This window comes from Carcharhinus amblyrhynchos, chromosome 3, assembly GCF_965287045.1.
Source record: "Carcharhinus amblyrhynchos chromosome 3, sCarAmb.v2.hapA, whole genome shotgun sequence".
Lineage (NCBI taxonomy): Eukaryota > Metazoa > Chordata > Chondrichthyes > Carcharhiniformes > Carcharhinidae > Carcharhinus > Carcharhinus amblyrhynchos.
The window spans coordinates 107,331,274-107,345,124 of record NC_137326.1 but is presented as its reverse complement, the minus strand read 5'-3'; the positions used below and the strand labels follow the sequence as shown (position 1 = coordinate 107,345,124).

Here is a 13,851-nt window from a genome sequence, read left to right as displayed (position 1 = left end):
CCAGAAGAAGATCTGGACTGATGTTTCAGCACACCACTAGACTGCTCAATTGCATTTCCTGTTGTGGCATGGCTCTCATTGTAAGCATACTGTCATGTGTGCTTGGGTAATGCACCAAAGTCATTAGCTGTATTGTCAGCAGATAGCCCTTGTCGCCCACTAGTCACTCTTTGGTTTGCTACAATGGCCCAAGTGGAACTGGCAGAATGGACTGTCACAAAATCAATACTCCAGGGAACTGGGCTTTGTCCTGCATGATGTACTGCTTATAATCTCACAACATCTGGAGGTTGATGGAGTGGAACCCTTTTCAGTTATGGTATAGGGCAGAGTTGATAATTAGCACTTGCAAAGCAATGTGTATGTAATCAATGAAACTCTGCACCATGAGTATGGATTTTACAAAATAATGAATTACCCATGCCCTAACTGCAAAGAGAATTGACATTTTGCTGACTTGAAATCTGGCTATCATGCAGCAATGTTACATTGAAGCAGCATTAATTCATTAAGAGTAGGATTTCTGCCTCTCAGGGAAGGAAGTCATTGCTTAAGAGACCTGCCAGCCACTTCAGCAGTACCACACTGCTGGGACCACAAGTCCCAAAGACCAAGTAAAAATGGATAGTGGACTTAAGATAACTCTAGGGATTTTGGGCAAGTATGACTGCAAGGTGCAGAATGGGGTGTGTACAGATGGTGGGTGGGGTGGGGGGGGCGGTGAGGTATAAATGTGGTGGGAGAGTCCATTTTGGACAGTTGCCCCATTGGGCAGAGGGGACACCCAAAAAGAATCTCCTCTCCTCTTCCTGTCAAAGCTGCCAGGATGCCTGCCTTCCCAGAAGGCCCAAAATTTGTGGTGGAGTTTGAATGAGGGTCTTCAGTGGGATTTAATTGTCCATTTAAATGGCTGTGTAGACCTTAAGGATGAACAGGATGTCTTATAACTTGCCCAGCCTTTGTAATGTGGGGGACTGGTTAAGGGATCAGCAGGAAGGTGGCAGGCTGGCCACCTGCTTTATTTCATGTGCCTCCCCAACTTTAAATATGCGGGCAGAGTGTGGGTGGAGGTGGGGGGGTGGGGTGGTGGGGGAAAGGTGGGGGGGGGGGGAGGTGGGGGTGGGGGGGAGGGGTGGCATAAAATTCACCCCATAGAGAATGCTGCTATTTTAGCAAAGTCACATGCTTGCTCAGCCTGCAGGTTGCTGGCGAGAGGGAATTAAATATAGTCAGCTGTCCATGAATAGGGAGTCTCAGTGAGCACCCTCCATAATTGGGCTTCAAGCAAGGAGGCCTCCCTTCCATGTTTGGACTTGAGGGTGAAGGAGTCTTCATTATAGCCCTTCCCACTTCATCAAATGGCTCTCCCACCTCCCAGTTTGCATCTGGCGAGCAATAAATTCTACCCACTGACTCAAGTTTGGGTGGGTGGCGAAAATGCATTGCACGTGCATTGAGGAAGCTTTCCTCGAGATAACTAGTTATATCATGAATGGTCTTACTTGCACTAATTCCTACATTTCAAATCTATGTGCATGGCTCAGACTTCGTCTGGATTGGAGCAAGGGTATGGTGCATCATTCAGCAAACATGCTATCTGTCATTTCATAGAGTCCCTACAGTGCAGAAGGAGGCCATTCGGCCCATCAAGTCTGCACCAACCACCCACCCAGTCCCTATTCCTGTAACCCCATATATTTACCCTGCTAATCTCCCTGACACTAGGGTCAATGTAGCATGGCTAATCAACTTTACCCGCGCATCTTTGGACTGTGGGAGGAAACCTGCGCACCCGGAGGAAACCCACACAGACATGGGAAGAATGTACAAATTCACACAGACAGTGACCAGAGGCCAGAATTGAACCCGGGTCCCTGGTGCCATGAGACAGCAATGCTAACCACTGTGCCATCATGCCCTTCTCAGTGTTACAATATCACTCCCATAAATTATGCCAGAAATAATCTCTAGGTTTAAAATTCTATTGATTTTAAATGTGGTGCATAAGTGTGTCTCCTTCAACATTGTAGGTCTAAGTCTTTCTTGGATTTAATTCAGTAATGAAGTAAGGTATCTTGAAACAATAATGCAAAACTTAGCTGTACAATACTGTCATCCTAGCATATTCATGCATTATCCATCACTGCCTTAAAAATACATTCTGGAGTGACTTTCTTAAGTAGAGTGAAAAAGCCTGATGTTGAAATGGCAAAGTTTTCAATCAAGATTTATCCAACTTCCAACTATTCAGTGTGCAGTGTTTATGTTGAATTCAGTATTGTTCATGTGCCTCCTTAGGATACAATACAGCAGACTTTTACGTGGCATAGGCAGTGGCAATACAGACAATGAGCATCTTATGTCATTCAGTAATGTTACACACAGAAGGATGTAGTCACTGACCATCCCTGAGGAAGAGAATAGATCCAGGTTAGGCAGGCAAGGTTTAGGAATGAGAAGCATTGGTCACATGTAATGCTTTTATTAGCAGTTTAATGATAAATGTCTTTACATTTTTTTCCCCGACAGGGAAGGAAGGGCAGCACTGGTCTCCTCGTTTTGCATATTTAAGTATATGGCTCTCTACAGTTTGATCCAGTATGTTGGGGTTTTGTGTCTGTACTGGGTATGAGTAATTTTTCGAACTTACCTTTCTGGAATTGGAAAATTTTCACTTTTGCTCGGTCAAATTTTCTGTATACATATTTAAAAGTGGATTCAAAAAGATTTTGGTTAAAATTTAGAGCACCATCTATAAAGCACATCAAATCTCTTCAGATTTGAAATGTTGGAACTGAAAGACAAATTCATTTTTTGGAAACAACAGTAAAATATTGAGGATGCTGGAAATCTGAATACAGAAAACGTTTGAAATACTCAGCAGGTCAGGCATGCAGAAAGGATCAGCATTTACAATGCAGGTTGATCACTTTTCATCAGATTGTTCTGAATCCTGCTTGAAAGCTCACCAGTATTGTTGCTACTAAAGAACACACTTAAACCAAAAAAGTCTGAATCCACTTTCTTAATGTGAAATTTGATTTTGATTTGTGTTAAAATTCTAAAATTCATTATTTCTAATCAGGAATCACAAAACAAGTTTTATACATTTTTAAAAAATCACTTTATCTATTTTCTTCAAATTATTTCTTTCTGCTTTTGAAGGTGTTGCATCATGTTATTGTTCCTTTAGATGTTGTCAGTCTGTGTAATTGTGTACAATTCTCCAATTTTTATTGGATGAATCCAGAGACTAAGGCTGGAATTCTCCAGCTGTTCATGTCAGTGAGAATGGAGAATTTGGCACTCAGCCAAATCTCCATTTGCCAGACAGGAGAATCCAGCAGTGGGTTAGGTGCATTGGCCACACTAAATTCTCCCTCAGTGTACCCAAACTGGCACCAGAGTACAGCAACTAGGGGATTTTTCACAATTGCTTAGTTGCAGTGTTAATGTAAGCCTACTTGTGATTAATAAATAAACTTTAAACTTTAGATTGGAGAATCTGGTTCTAAATCTGAACCGGTTACTTGCTCAAAGCAAAGTTTAATCTTGTCCTTAGCTGATAGCCACATTTTTTTGTCAGGGTGATTGGATAGTAACCAATTGGTGAGACATTAGCTGACTTTTTCTCCTCCAACCAAGAATACTACGACTTACTGGACTGGCCACTCCAGCTGAAATCAGCTAAGTAAGCACACCTCAAGGATTCCACCTAGTCCACAAAGTTCACACAACATGATACATGTGTACCAATTAGGCTTTCAGGGTGCCTATCCTGGCCCTTTGAAATTTCACAACCCCAGTTATTTTATAAAGCAGCATATATAAAAGTTTCAGTTACATTGAGACATTATATGTGGCTGTTTTCTGTATGCTAATGTAATAAAGAAATGTATTTTGTGCTACTCGTTCTTCAGTACTGTGCAAACTACTTTCTGTCCACATGCTGGCAACAATCTGAGTGACTGCAGAGTCTGTACACATTATTCAAACATAAACTATAAATTTACAAGTTACATATATTCGATTTATTAACATAAAACTGCTTTTTCAATTTAGGAATCAAATACTTTTGGAAATTATCAATTTTTGTTTGAGGATCTGGCTATTACAACTATTATTGGTATCACAAGTAAGTATTGTTACTGCTGGGTCTCAATGCACACTCAAAATTCTTTGCTGTTCTAGTTTAAAATTGTTGAGGCCTGTTGAATATGTTGCAGTCTTGTGACTCAACTGTAAATATGTTATCATTCATATAAACTAGCTCTGCCAGTTTTTTTCATGTTGTCGTAATGATGGTATATAATGCTCACTAAATATTTAGAAATATTTGGGAGAGGTTTCAGCAGATTTGAGATATTCAGCAGATTCAAAATATTTGTGTAAATTAACTGAGGTGAGCTAATTCAAATTTTTATTTCTATTTCAGTGAGTTTCAACCATGCACATCCACAGTTGGACCTGAATCGACCCCCTGGCCAGCTTATTTCTCCACCTTTACTGCTGTCAGTTATTCTCAATGTTGCTCTTAGCCTGGTTTTACATGTGTTTGGATTCATAATGGTTCAGCAACAACCTTGGTACACGCGCACAGATATATACAGGTACCAAGCATTAACATGCTTAACATTATTAAAGTATTTACACCACAGAAACAGGCTATCTGGTTCAACAGGTCCATACTGTTATTTATGCTACACAAATATCTCCTCCCAGACTTCATCATCTAATCCCATATCCATATATTCCTTTCCCCATATTGCGTTTCTCCAGCTACCCTTTTACTGCATTTATATCATTTGCCTGAGCTAGCAGGTTACTCTAGGCTTGGTCATGTGCAATGAGACTGGATTAATCAATAACGTCACAGTGAAGAAGCAACACTGGTGATAACATAATAGAATTTCATGTTCAGTTTGAAGACGAGATTTATGGATCCAAGGTAAGTTTTGTATCTAATTCAAGGTAATTACATGGGTACGGATGCAGAATTAGCTAAAATTAACTGGAAAATTGGATTAGAAGGTAGGACAGAAGATAGGACAGTAGCAATGCAATGCAAACTTTTACGGAGATATTAATTAATTCTCAGCAACTATTGTCCCCAGTGAGAAAGACACCTTGAGAAGAATGCATCATCGGTGTTTAAGTAAGGAAGTTAAGGATAGTGTAAACATAGAACATAGAACATTACAGCTCAGTACAGGCCCTTCGGCCCTCAATGTTGCACCGACCAGTGGAACCAATCTAATGACCCTCTAACCTAAACTATTCCAACATTATCCATATGCCTATCCACTGACCATTTGAAAGAAACACTGCATATAATCACTGAAAACTGGTGGTAGGTCTAAAGATTGAATAGATTTTAAGAATTAGCGAAGAATAAGTAAATAAAAAGACAGAAAGCTAGCTAGAAATACCAAAATAGACAGTAAGAGTTTCTATAAATATTTATATATAAAAAAAGTAACAAAAACAAGTTTGGTCCATTGGAGAATGAACCTGGGAAATTAACAATACCAAACAAAGAAATGGCAGAAGCATTAAATAGGTATTTTGTGCCAATCTTCACTGTATATGTCTTAGGAAAAGTCACAAACATACTTGAAAATCAAGAGGTGAAAGGGAGGGTGGAATTTAAAACAATTGCTATCAACTAGGAAAAGATACTGGAAAAACTATGAGACCTAAAGGAGGAAAGTTCCCAGGGCCTGATGGCCTGCACCCTAAGGTCTTAATGTGGCTGCAGAGCTAGTAAGAGGCATTGGTTATAATCTTTGAAAATTCCTTAGATTCTGGAAGACTCCCAACAGATTGGAAAATGGCAAATGTAATGTCTTTATTCAAGAAAAATGGAAGACAGAAAGCAGAGAACTTTTAGCCAGTTAACCTAAAACTGTTGTCGGGGAATTGCTGGAGTGTATTATTAAGAAGGTTATAACGCGATATTTAGAAAATCATAATAGAATCAAGCAGAGTCAAATTGGTTTTATGAAAGAGAAATTGGGGGTAATTCTCCCATCCCGCTGCACTATTTTTCTATGTGGCCTCCTTACGCTGAGCTTGATGCTTGAGGAAGCAGCCAATGTTCACTTCCAATTTTTTCTCCCTTGTACTAATTTATAACTGACACTCATTCATACTAAATTCCTTGCCCTTATTTTAAGTATCTATGTTTATAATTTCCCACTCCTCTACATTGGAGCCCACTGTCCCAATCTAAACATATCAACAAGCAATCTGTTTTCCTCTTTTAGTAATTTCCTTACACAATTTGGAGTCATTTGAAAATGTATTTATTGTATCGGCTATGCTCTCTTCTTGATTATGAGGCATATAACAGAAGGAGATTGAACACTCAAGCATTTCATTCATTATGGAACTCATTGAGGAAGAGCCATGAAAAAGCCTCCTTTTCATAACCCTTTTAATCTTTTATTTCATTTTCTACACTTTGAGATATGTTATTTTCACTTAATGCGTCATGTGGCACTTGATCAAAAATCTTTTAGAAATAGTAGCCGATGATCACTCAATCTCCCTAATACTTCATTCCCACTACCTTTCAAAACATTGGATCAGGTGTGACCTTTGCTTTCTAAAACTGTATTGGGGTTCCTTACAACTACTGTACCTGCTCAGTGTTTATTTATACCATCTCTTATGATATGGGTGGCATGTGACACAGTGGTTAGCACTGCTGCCTCACAGCTCCAGGGACCCAGGTTCAATTCTGATCTTGAGTGACTGTCTATGTGGAGTTCTCCTCGTGTCTGCAAGGGTTTCCTCTGAGTGCTCCGGTTTCCTCTCACAGTGCAAAGATGTGCAGGTTTGGTGAATTGGCCATGCCAAAATTGCCCCTCAGTGTCCCAAGATGTTTAGGTTAGTTGGATTAGCCTTGGTAAATATGTGGGGTTACAGGAAGAGGGCCTGGGTAAGGCATGCTGTTGGAGAGTTGATGCAGACTTAATGGGCCAAATGACCTCTTTTGCACTTTTGGGATTCTATGATATCTCTATGATAGGTTCTGTTAACTTCTGAGCTTAGATGCATCGCATGCAGAAACTGGCTGGTTGCGAATCAGCAGCCTGTTTTAAACTTAATTTAATTTTCTTTCCCAGGGACTGACTTTAATGCCTTTTTGAAAAAAGGGACCAAGTTATCTTCTGACACTAACTGGGCTATTCCAATATATACCAACCCATCACACAAGACCCCTTACTTTGGCATACTCAAGAAATGACAATTAAGTCATGTCAAGTTACTTTTTCTACTTAATAGTTATAGGGACTTTACAGTAGAACAAAGGCATTTGATATTTGACAATCAGTCATACTAATGAACTTATAATTGTATTTAAAAGTTTTTAATAATTTCTCTTTGCAGAGCTTGTAGACCCACAAACCTAACCAATGATGACATAACTACAATTAACAAGACAACAGACGCTGTTGCTAACTGGCTGGCATCAAATGAAGATAGCTATAGGAGCTATGAGAATACCACTGTGTACCTTCTATCCCTTTTCAACTGTATAACAACAGCAATTGTATTCAGCAAAGGAAAGCCCTATCGAAAACCAATCTATACTAACTGTAAGGAAGCTTGGTATTTCTATTAGCTTCATTGAAATTATTATCTATTCTGATTATCAGCTAAGTATAAATGTATATATTTAATAATTGATTTGAAATTATTCTACAGTAGCTAACATTAAGATATGGATTTTCAAGACTATTTGATGTGCCAATTTTTTATATTTTGAGTCACATCTAAGTGCACTAAGTACCATTGAAAATATCAATGACAACTCTCCTTCTGGATCATAGAATCCCTACAGTGTGGAAGGAGGCCATTTGGCCCATCAAAGTCTGCACCAACCACAATCCCATCCAGGCCCTACCTCCATAACCCTTCATATTTACCTGGCTAATCCCCTAGACACTAAAGTTAATTTATCATGGCCAATCAACCTAATCCACACATCTTTAGATTGTGAGAGGAAACCGGAGCACCCTGAATAAATACATGCAGACATGGGGAGAATGTGCAAACTCCACACATACATGACCTAAGGCCAGATTTGAACCCAGGTCCCTGGCGCTGTGAGGCAGCAATGCTAACCACTGTGCCATTGTGCTGCCCCAACCAGCGTCACCGTATATTGGAAAGTCAGGTTCGACTCCAACTTCATGTTCAGTTAGCCAATCTCATCTAAGAAAATAATAAAATGCTACAATTCATTGCCCTGCCATTTAGCCAATGACAGTAGAATTTACAAATATTCCCATCTCTAGTCTTTATTCAGTAATTTCTGATGTGAAGCGTGTGTGTAGAGTGGTTGGATTCGAATTCACCTAGTTACGTGGAAGGGTACTGTCATGACAACCATGGATCATTAGTGGATCATTAATACTATAGATCACCCCGCAGGCTTCATGAAGTGCAAGCTGCCTTATTGAGCGAGCATAGGTTCAACAAATGGGAAGCAGCCAGCCAGGATTTTCAAGCCTGTAACCTTAGCCAGACTGGAGTTGTATGTCCTGAGGTGAAGATTATCTGACTGTAACCTGAAGGAGTGGCCTTTTCCTTTGATTCACGATAAAGGGTGTTAGTGATGGAAACCAGCATGTGGGCTGCATTACTACAATGATGATAAGGGGAAAATGTTTTCCTTCCTCCATCTTTCCTTCTGGAGAACATCTGAACGTCAAGAATTTCCCCAGTAAGAAACAGCCATTATGCCTCTTTTCAGGAAAGTGGAGCCCTGTGACACCAGTGGGGAAAACTCGGCCCAATTCACGGAATGCATGTGTTACTCCTTCTATGCTAACAACATTGAAGGGACAAAGAGCAAGAAGTGATATTGTTAACAGCATGCAGGGCACCGCATCAACTTTCAGTGTAATAAAAAATCCAACCTCTCCAGAAAACTTTTAATGAGTTGGTGAACCTGATTTAAAAAAAAACCACTACGACCTGAAGCTCCAAGTAATTCTCCAGATATATCACTTCAACATGGCAAACCCGTCACTGAGTTCTTGGTTAGGTTTCAGAAACTAGCTGAATGCTGTGAATTTGGACCGCTTCTTAGTGAAATGTTGCAGGACAGATTGGTCTGTGGAATAAATGATCTAACCATCCAAAATAAGCTGTAAGCAGAATCCAATTTGGACTTACAAAAAGCTGTTGAACCTTGAGACGTGAGAAGATGGATAAAGGGACTCAGGCTTTACAAAGGGCATCAATCAACAATATGTTCCAACTAATGCGAGGGACATCATAAAACCAGTCCTCAATGGAGAGAGAGTGCTTGTGTCAATCAGGTAATAAAGAGTCACTATAAAATCTTAATGTCATACCAGACAATCAAGAACAGCAATATTGACACTAATAACATTAAATAATATACTCTATAAGGGTATAGTTGGAGGAATTGTGGCAAGCACTGTCAAAGAACACAGCCATAGCAATGTTTCAGGAACACACAAAATATGTGCTGTCTAGAAAGGAAGCCAAGGCTGCTACTTGAGTGTTCCATGCAGAGATATCTCCTCTTCCAGAGACAATAGGCAACTAATGCTGAGGTTAGAAGATATAAAGGCCAGGCTGGTCACCTACACAAGGGAACCTTTACAAATAAAAGGCAATACAGTGGCCCTGGTAGACAGTAGTTAGCTCTCACTCATTGTTATATGGGGTTACAGACCAAGCCCTATGGGGAGAGATTAGCTTCAGCAGATTCCACTCAACACATTGGAAATCTTCAGGGGAGGCATTGGGGGACAGTACGAGATTATCAGGAGGGCCTGAGGAAAATAGAAAGATCAAAGGCCAAGATCTACATTGACCCTGACACTACATCTAGGTATTCCAGAGTCAGACCAGTCCCTTACTCCCTGCTGAAGAAGGTGGAAATTGAAAAAGGATGTCGCAAAAGCTTGGATATAATGAGGCTTGTGCAATTTGCAGCGTGGTCCATACAACTTGCCTCTTTTCTTAAACACAACAAATCAGTTCGTCTTTGCGGGGATTATAAACAGACAGTCAATTGGATCTTTGACCCCGATAGGTACACGATGCCTCAGATTGAAATGCTGTACATCAGATTAACAGGTGGCAATTTGTTCTCCAAGTTGGATATGAACCCAGCCTATCTCCAGCTTGAACTGGACAAGTCCTCTCAAAAACGTGACAATCAACACACATCAGGGATGCTATGAGTATACCCGTTTGCCTTTTGAGGACTCATCGGCATCTACCATCTTCCAGAAGGTTATGGAGAACATCGTTCAAGGGCTACTCAAGGTAGCAGTGCATTTAGATGACATCTTGGTCACAGGGGCTTTAGAACAGGAATACCTGGTCAACATAGAAGACGCCCTGCAATGATTTTCCAGGGCAGGAATCCATTCAAGAGGGAGAAATACATTTTCCAGGCCATCAAGAAGGCACCGATCCCAAGGAACACTACAGAGCTAAAGTGTTTCCTGGGGTTAGTCAATTATTATGGCAAATCTATACTGAATCGGCTTCCATGCTGGCCACCTTACATGCCCCACTACAGAAATACCACAGGTGATCTTGGGGAGCTTTGCAGACAGAGGCTTTTTGTCAGGTCAAACATCAGTTACTATCATCCAACCTACTGGCCCATATTGACCCGAAAGAAATAACTTTTTTTGATTTGTGATGTTTTCCCATACAAGATTGGTGCAATACTGTCACATTGCTAGAAAGACCAGATGGAGAAGCCCAGTGCATATGCCTCCAGGACCCTTTCAGATGCAGGGTGACAATATTCTCAAATTGAGAAGGAAGAGTTGGTGGTCACAATGGGTGTGAAAAAGTTCCATTAATACGTCTATTATCAACATTTTTTAATAGTTACTGACCATAAACCCTTAGTGGGCCTCTTCAAAGAGGACAAGGTAATTGCCTTCCCCCCCCCAATTCCCCTTCGCCCCTTTGCCTCCACTCGAATACTGGGCCTTGCTATTGACAGCCATTTATTCTAGAACATTGCCCTGAGACCCAGATAGCTAATGTGGACACATTGAGTTGCCTCCCGTTGCCGACAAGCCTGGCTCCTTCACCAGCAGTAGAAGAGGTTGTGATGACCCTGAACATTTTGGAGACCTTGCCAGTGTCAGCAAGGCAGCTCAAAGCCTGGATCCAAAAAAGACCTAACCTTAACCAAAATTAGGCATATGATCCTACATTTAGGATTACAAGGATGACCATCTGAAGAAATGAAACCCTATCTCATTCAGAAAGCTGAACTTGGTGTTAAGGATGGGATCATTCTTTAGAGGCCCCGAGTAATTGTTCTGCCCCCAGAACAATGTCCAATATTAGTGAAACTACATAATGGCCACCTAGATGTATCAAAAATTAAGGTGTTGGCCAGGAGTTACATCTGGTGGCCCAGATTTGGTGAAGTGATGTGAACCTGTGGCAGGAAAATCTATAACTCCCACCCTCGCCCATAGCAGTGGCCTGGCAAGCCATAGGTGCCCATGCATGTGGACTTTGCAGGTCTCTTTATGAGTTTTATGTTTTTAATCATGGCGGATACTCAAATGGTTCGAGGTGCACCACATGAGTTCCACAACTACTCAGGCTATGATCAAGAAATTGTGGCTAAACTTCAGCACACACGGATACTGGAAGTTCTGGTCTCCAATAACAGTACAGCCTTTCCTATCAGTGATTTTCAGAACTTTATGCTTTCCAATGGTATTCGAGATGTCCGAACAGCACCTTATCAATCTTCATCAAATGGATTGGCAGAATGGCCGGTTCAAACAGTCAACACTGCTATGAAGAAACAACCAGCGGCATCCATGGTGACTAAACTGGAATGATTTTCCTTCGATTACAGGATTACACCACATACCACAACAGGTCTGATGATGGGCCGACATCTTCATATCAGATTGAGCCTATTATTCCCAAACTTGCAAAGGAGGGTGGAGTCCCAACATGAAAGCCAAAAAAGAAACTTTGGTTCCATGAGGACAGAAAGAACTGGGGACTTCCTTTTTTCAGAGGGAGCATCAAAGTTTGCGCAGTGTTTTCCTCTTCAGGTTCTGCTTCAGCCTGGAGGGCCACTTCTCCAGCCTCCATCAGAGTCCAAACTTTTATTGTCCAGAGGGGCCAACGCAAAGTCAACTCCAAGCTGAGGGCTGGCACTAGGGGCCATCTCCCTGACCCTGAGGTGGTCCAAGTGCTTTTTCAGGGTTTTAGCCTGAACAGTCAAGCCTTGCACAAGCTTCTGATATGTTATCCTGATTTGTACCTTTAAATGGTTGCACCCTTTAAACTTACCCAAGATCCATTATTTAAAAAAAAAATCAAGGCTAAAAAAATGCAATTGCTCAGGTCCTTATTTCTGCTGTTCCGGTACCAAACCTAATTATGCTGTATAAGTGCAACTGACTCCACAAATTAGATAAAGCCAGCACAATGATTAAACAGGTGGGAACAACAACATCTAAAAAGAAAATCTATCACGGTTTAAATCCAAATATCATGAATGGCCATAAGAACCTAAGAAATAGGAGCCACATGGCCCCCTGAACCTGCTCTGTCATTCAGTAAGATGATGCCTGATCTGACTGTGGCTTTAACTCCATGTTTCTGCTTCCCCCCCCACCCCCCCCTCATTACCTTGGACCCCCATGCTAATCAAAAATCTGTCTAACTCAGCCTTTAACATATTCAAAGATCCAGCCAAACACGAGTGACCTTCCTCCTCTCTCAATCCCCAATGGGAGACTCCTTATTTTGAAACAGCGTGCCCCGTTCCAGATACCCTCACAGGGAAACATCCTGTCAGTATCTTTTTTGTCAAAATGTTTCAAGAAAATGACCTTTCATTCTTCTAAACTCCAATGAGCATAAGCCCAAGCTGCTCACTTTCCCTCATAAGACGAACCCCTCATCCCAGGAATCAGCCTAGTGAACCTTCTCTGAATCGCTCCCTCCTTAAGTAAGTTGACAAAAACTGTGCACAGTATTCCAGGTGCAGTCCCATAAATGTCCTTTACAGCAATACTTCCCTATTTTATACTCTATCCCCATGCAATAAAGGAAAACATTGCATTTGCCTTCCTAATTATTTCTTGAGCCTGCATGCTGACGTTTTGTGGTTCATGTATGAAGACACGCACATCCTTCCGTACTGGAGCATTCTGCAGTCTCTGTCCACTTAAATAATGATTTTTTTTTACATTCTTCCTCCAAAGTTGGAACACTCACATTTTCCCACATTCTATCCCCTCTGTCAATGTTTGCCACTCACTAAGCTGATCTAGATCACATCACAGACTCTTTGTAACTTCCTCATAACTTGTTTTCTTAGCTACCTTTGTGTCTTCAACAAATTTGCCAACAAAAGGTGCTAGAGAGTGGCCAGTTCCTGTGAAACCTTATTCCGAAAAAAGTTAATACTTAGAGGGTTTGAATAAAAATTAGTAAATCAAAGGAAAAAAAGAATTTTACCAAGTGAAAGAATGCTTGTAAAATTGTTGATTATATGCCACTTCAAAAAACAACTGAGTTATAGTTCTCTGTATCTTTCTTCTTTCTATATGGTTAAGAGAGTTACAAGATTATATTTCAGTTTATTGCAAAGATGCTACAAACTTTGAGATCACAGACTGGGTGGTATATGTGGGTGATAGAATGCTATTATGCTTCTATATTCCTCATCTGAACCATTTTCTTCAGATTGCACTAAGAACAAAGCTTGCTGGACACATATGTGGTCATTTGGCACTTACTGGTCATGCTAAATTGATTCTAATATCTGGAGGATTAGCAGGGTAAATATGTGGG

At 40.7% G+C, this 13,851-nt stretch overlaps 1 protein-coding gene across 8 annotated transcripts in view; it reads left to right on the top strand.

The window, feature by feature from the left end:
* Positions 1-13,851, top strand: part of LOC145340996 (putative cation-transporting ATPase 13A4) — an 85,333-nt gene that overhangs the window by 62,262 nt on the left and 9,220 nt on the right. For all 8 annotated transcript variants that reach the window (XM_080185645.1, XM_080185646.1, XM_080185644.1 and 5 more), the window contains 4 exons: positions 2,530-2,626; positions 4,063-4,135; positions 4,436-4,610; positions 7,396-7,604. In XM_080185645.1, the coding sequence (XP_080041771.1) occupies positions 2,530-2,626; positions 4,063-4,135; positions 4,436-4,610; positions 7,396-7,604 (554 nt within the window). The remainder of the gene's footprint in view (positions 1-2,529; positions 2,627-4,062; positions 4,136-4,435; positions 4,611-7,395; positions 7,605-13,851) is intronic.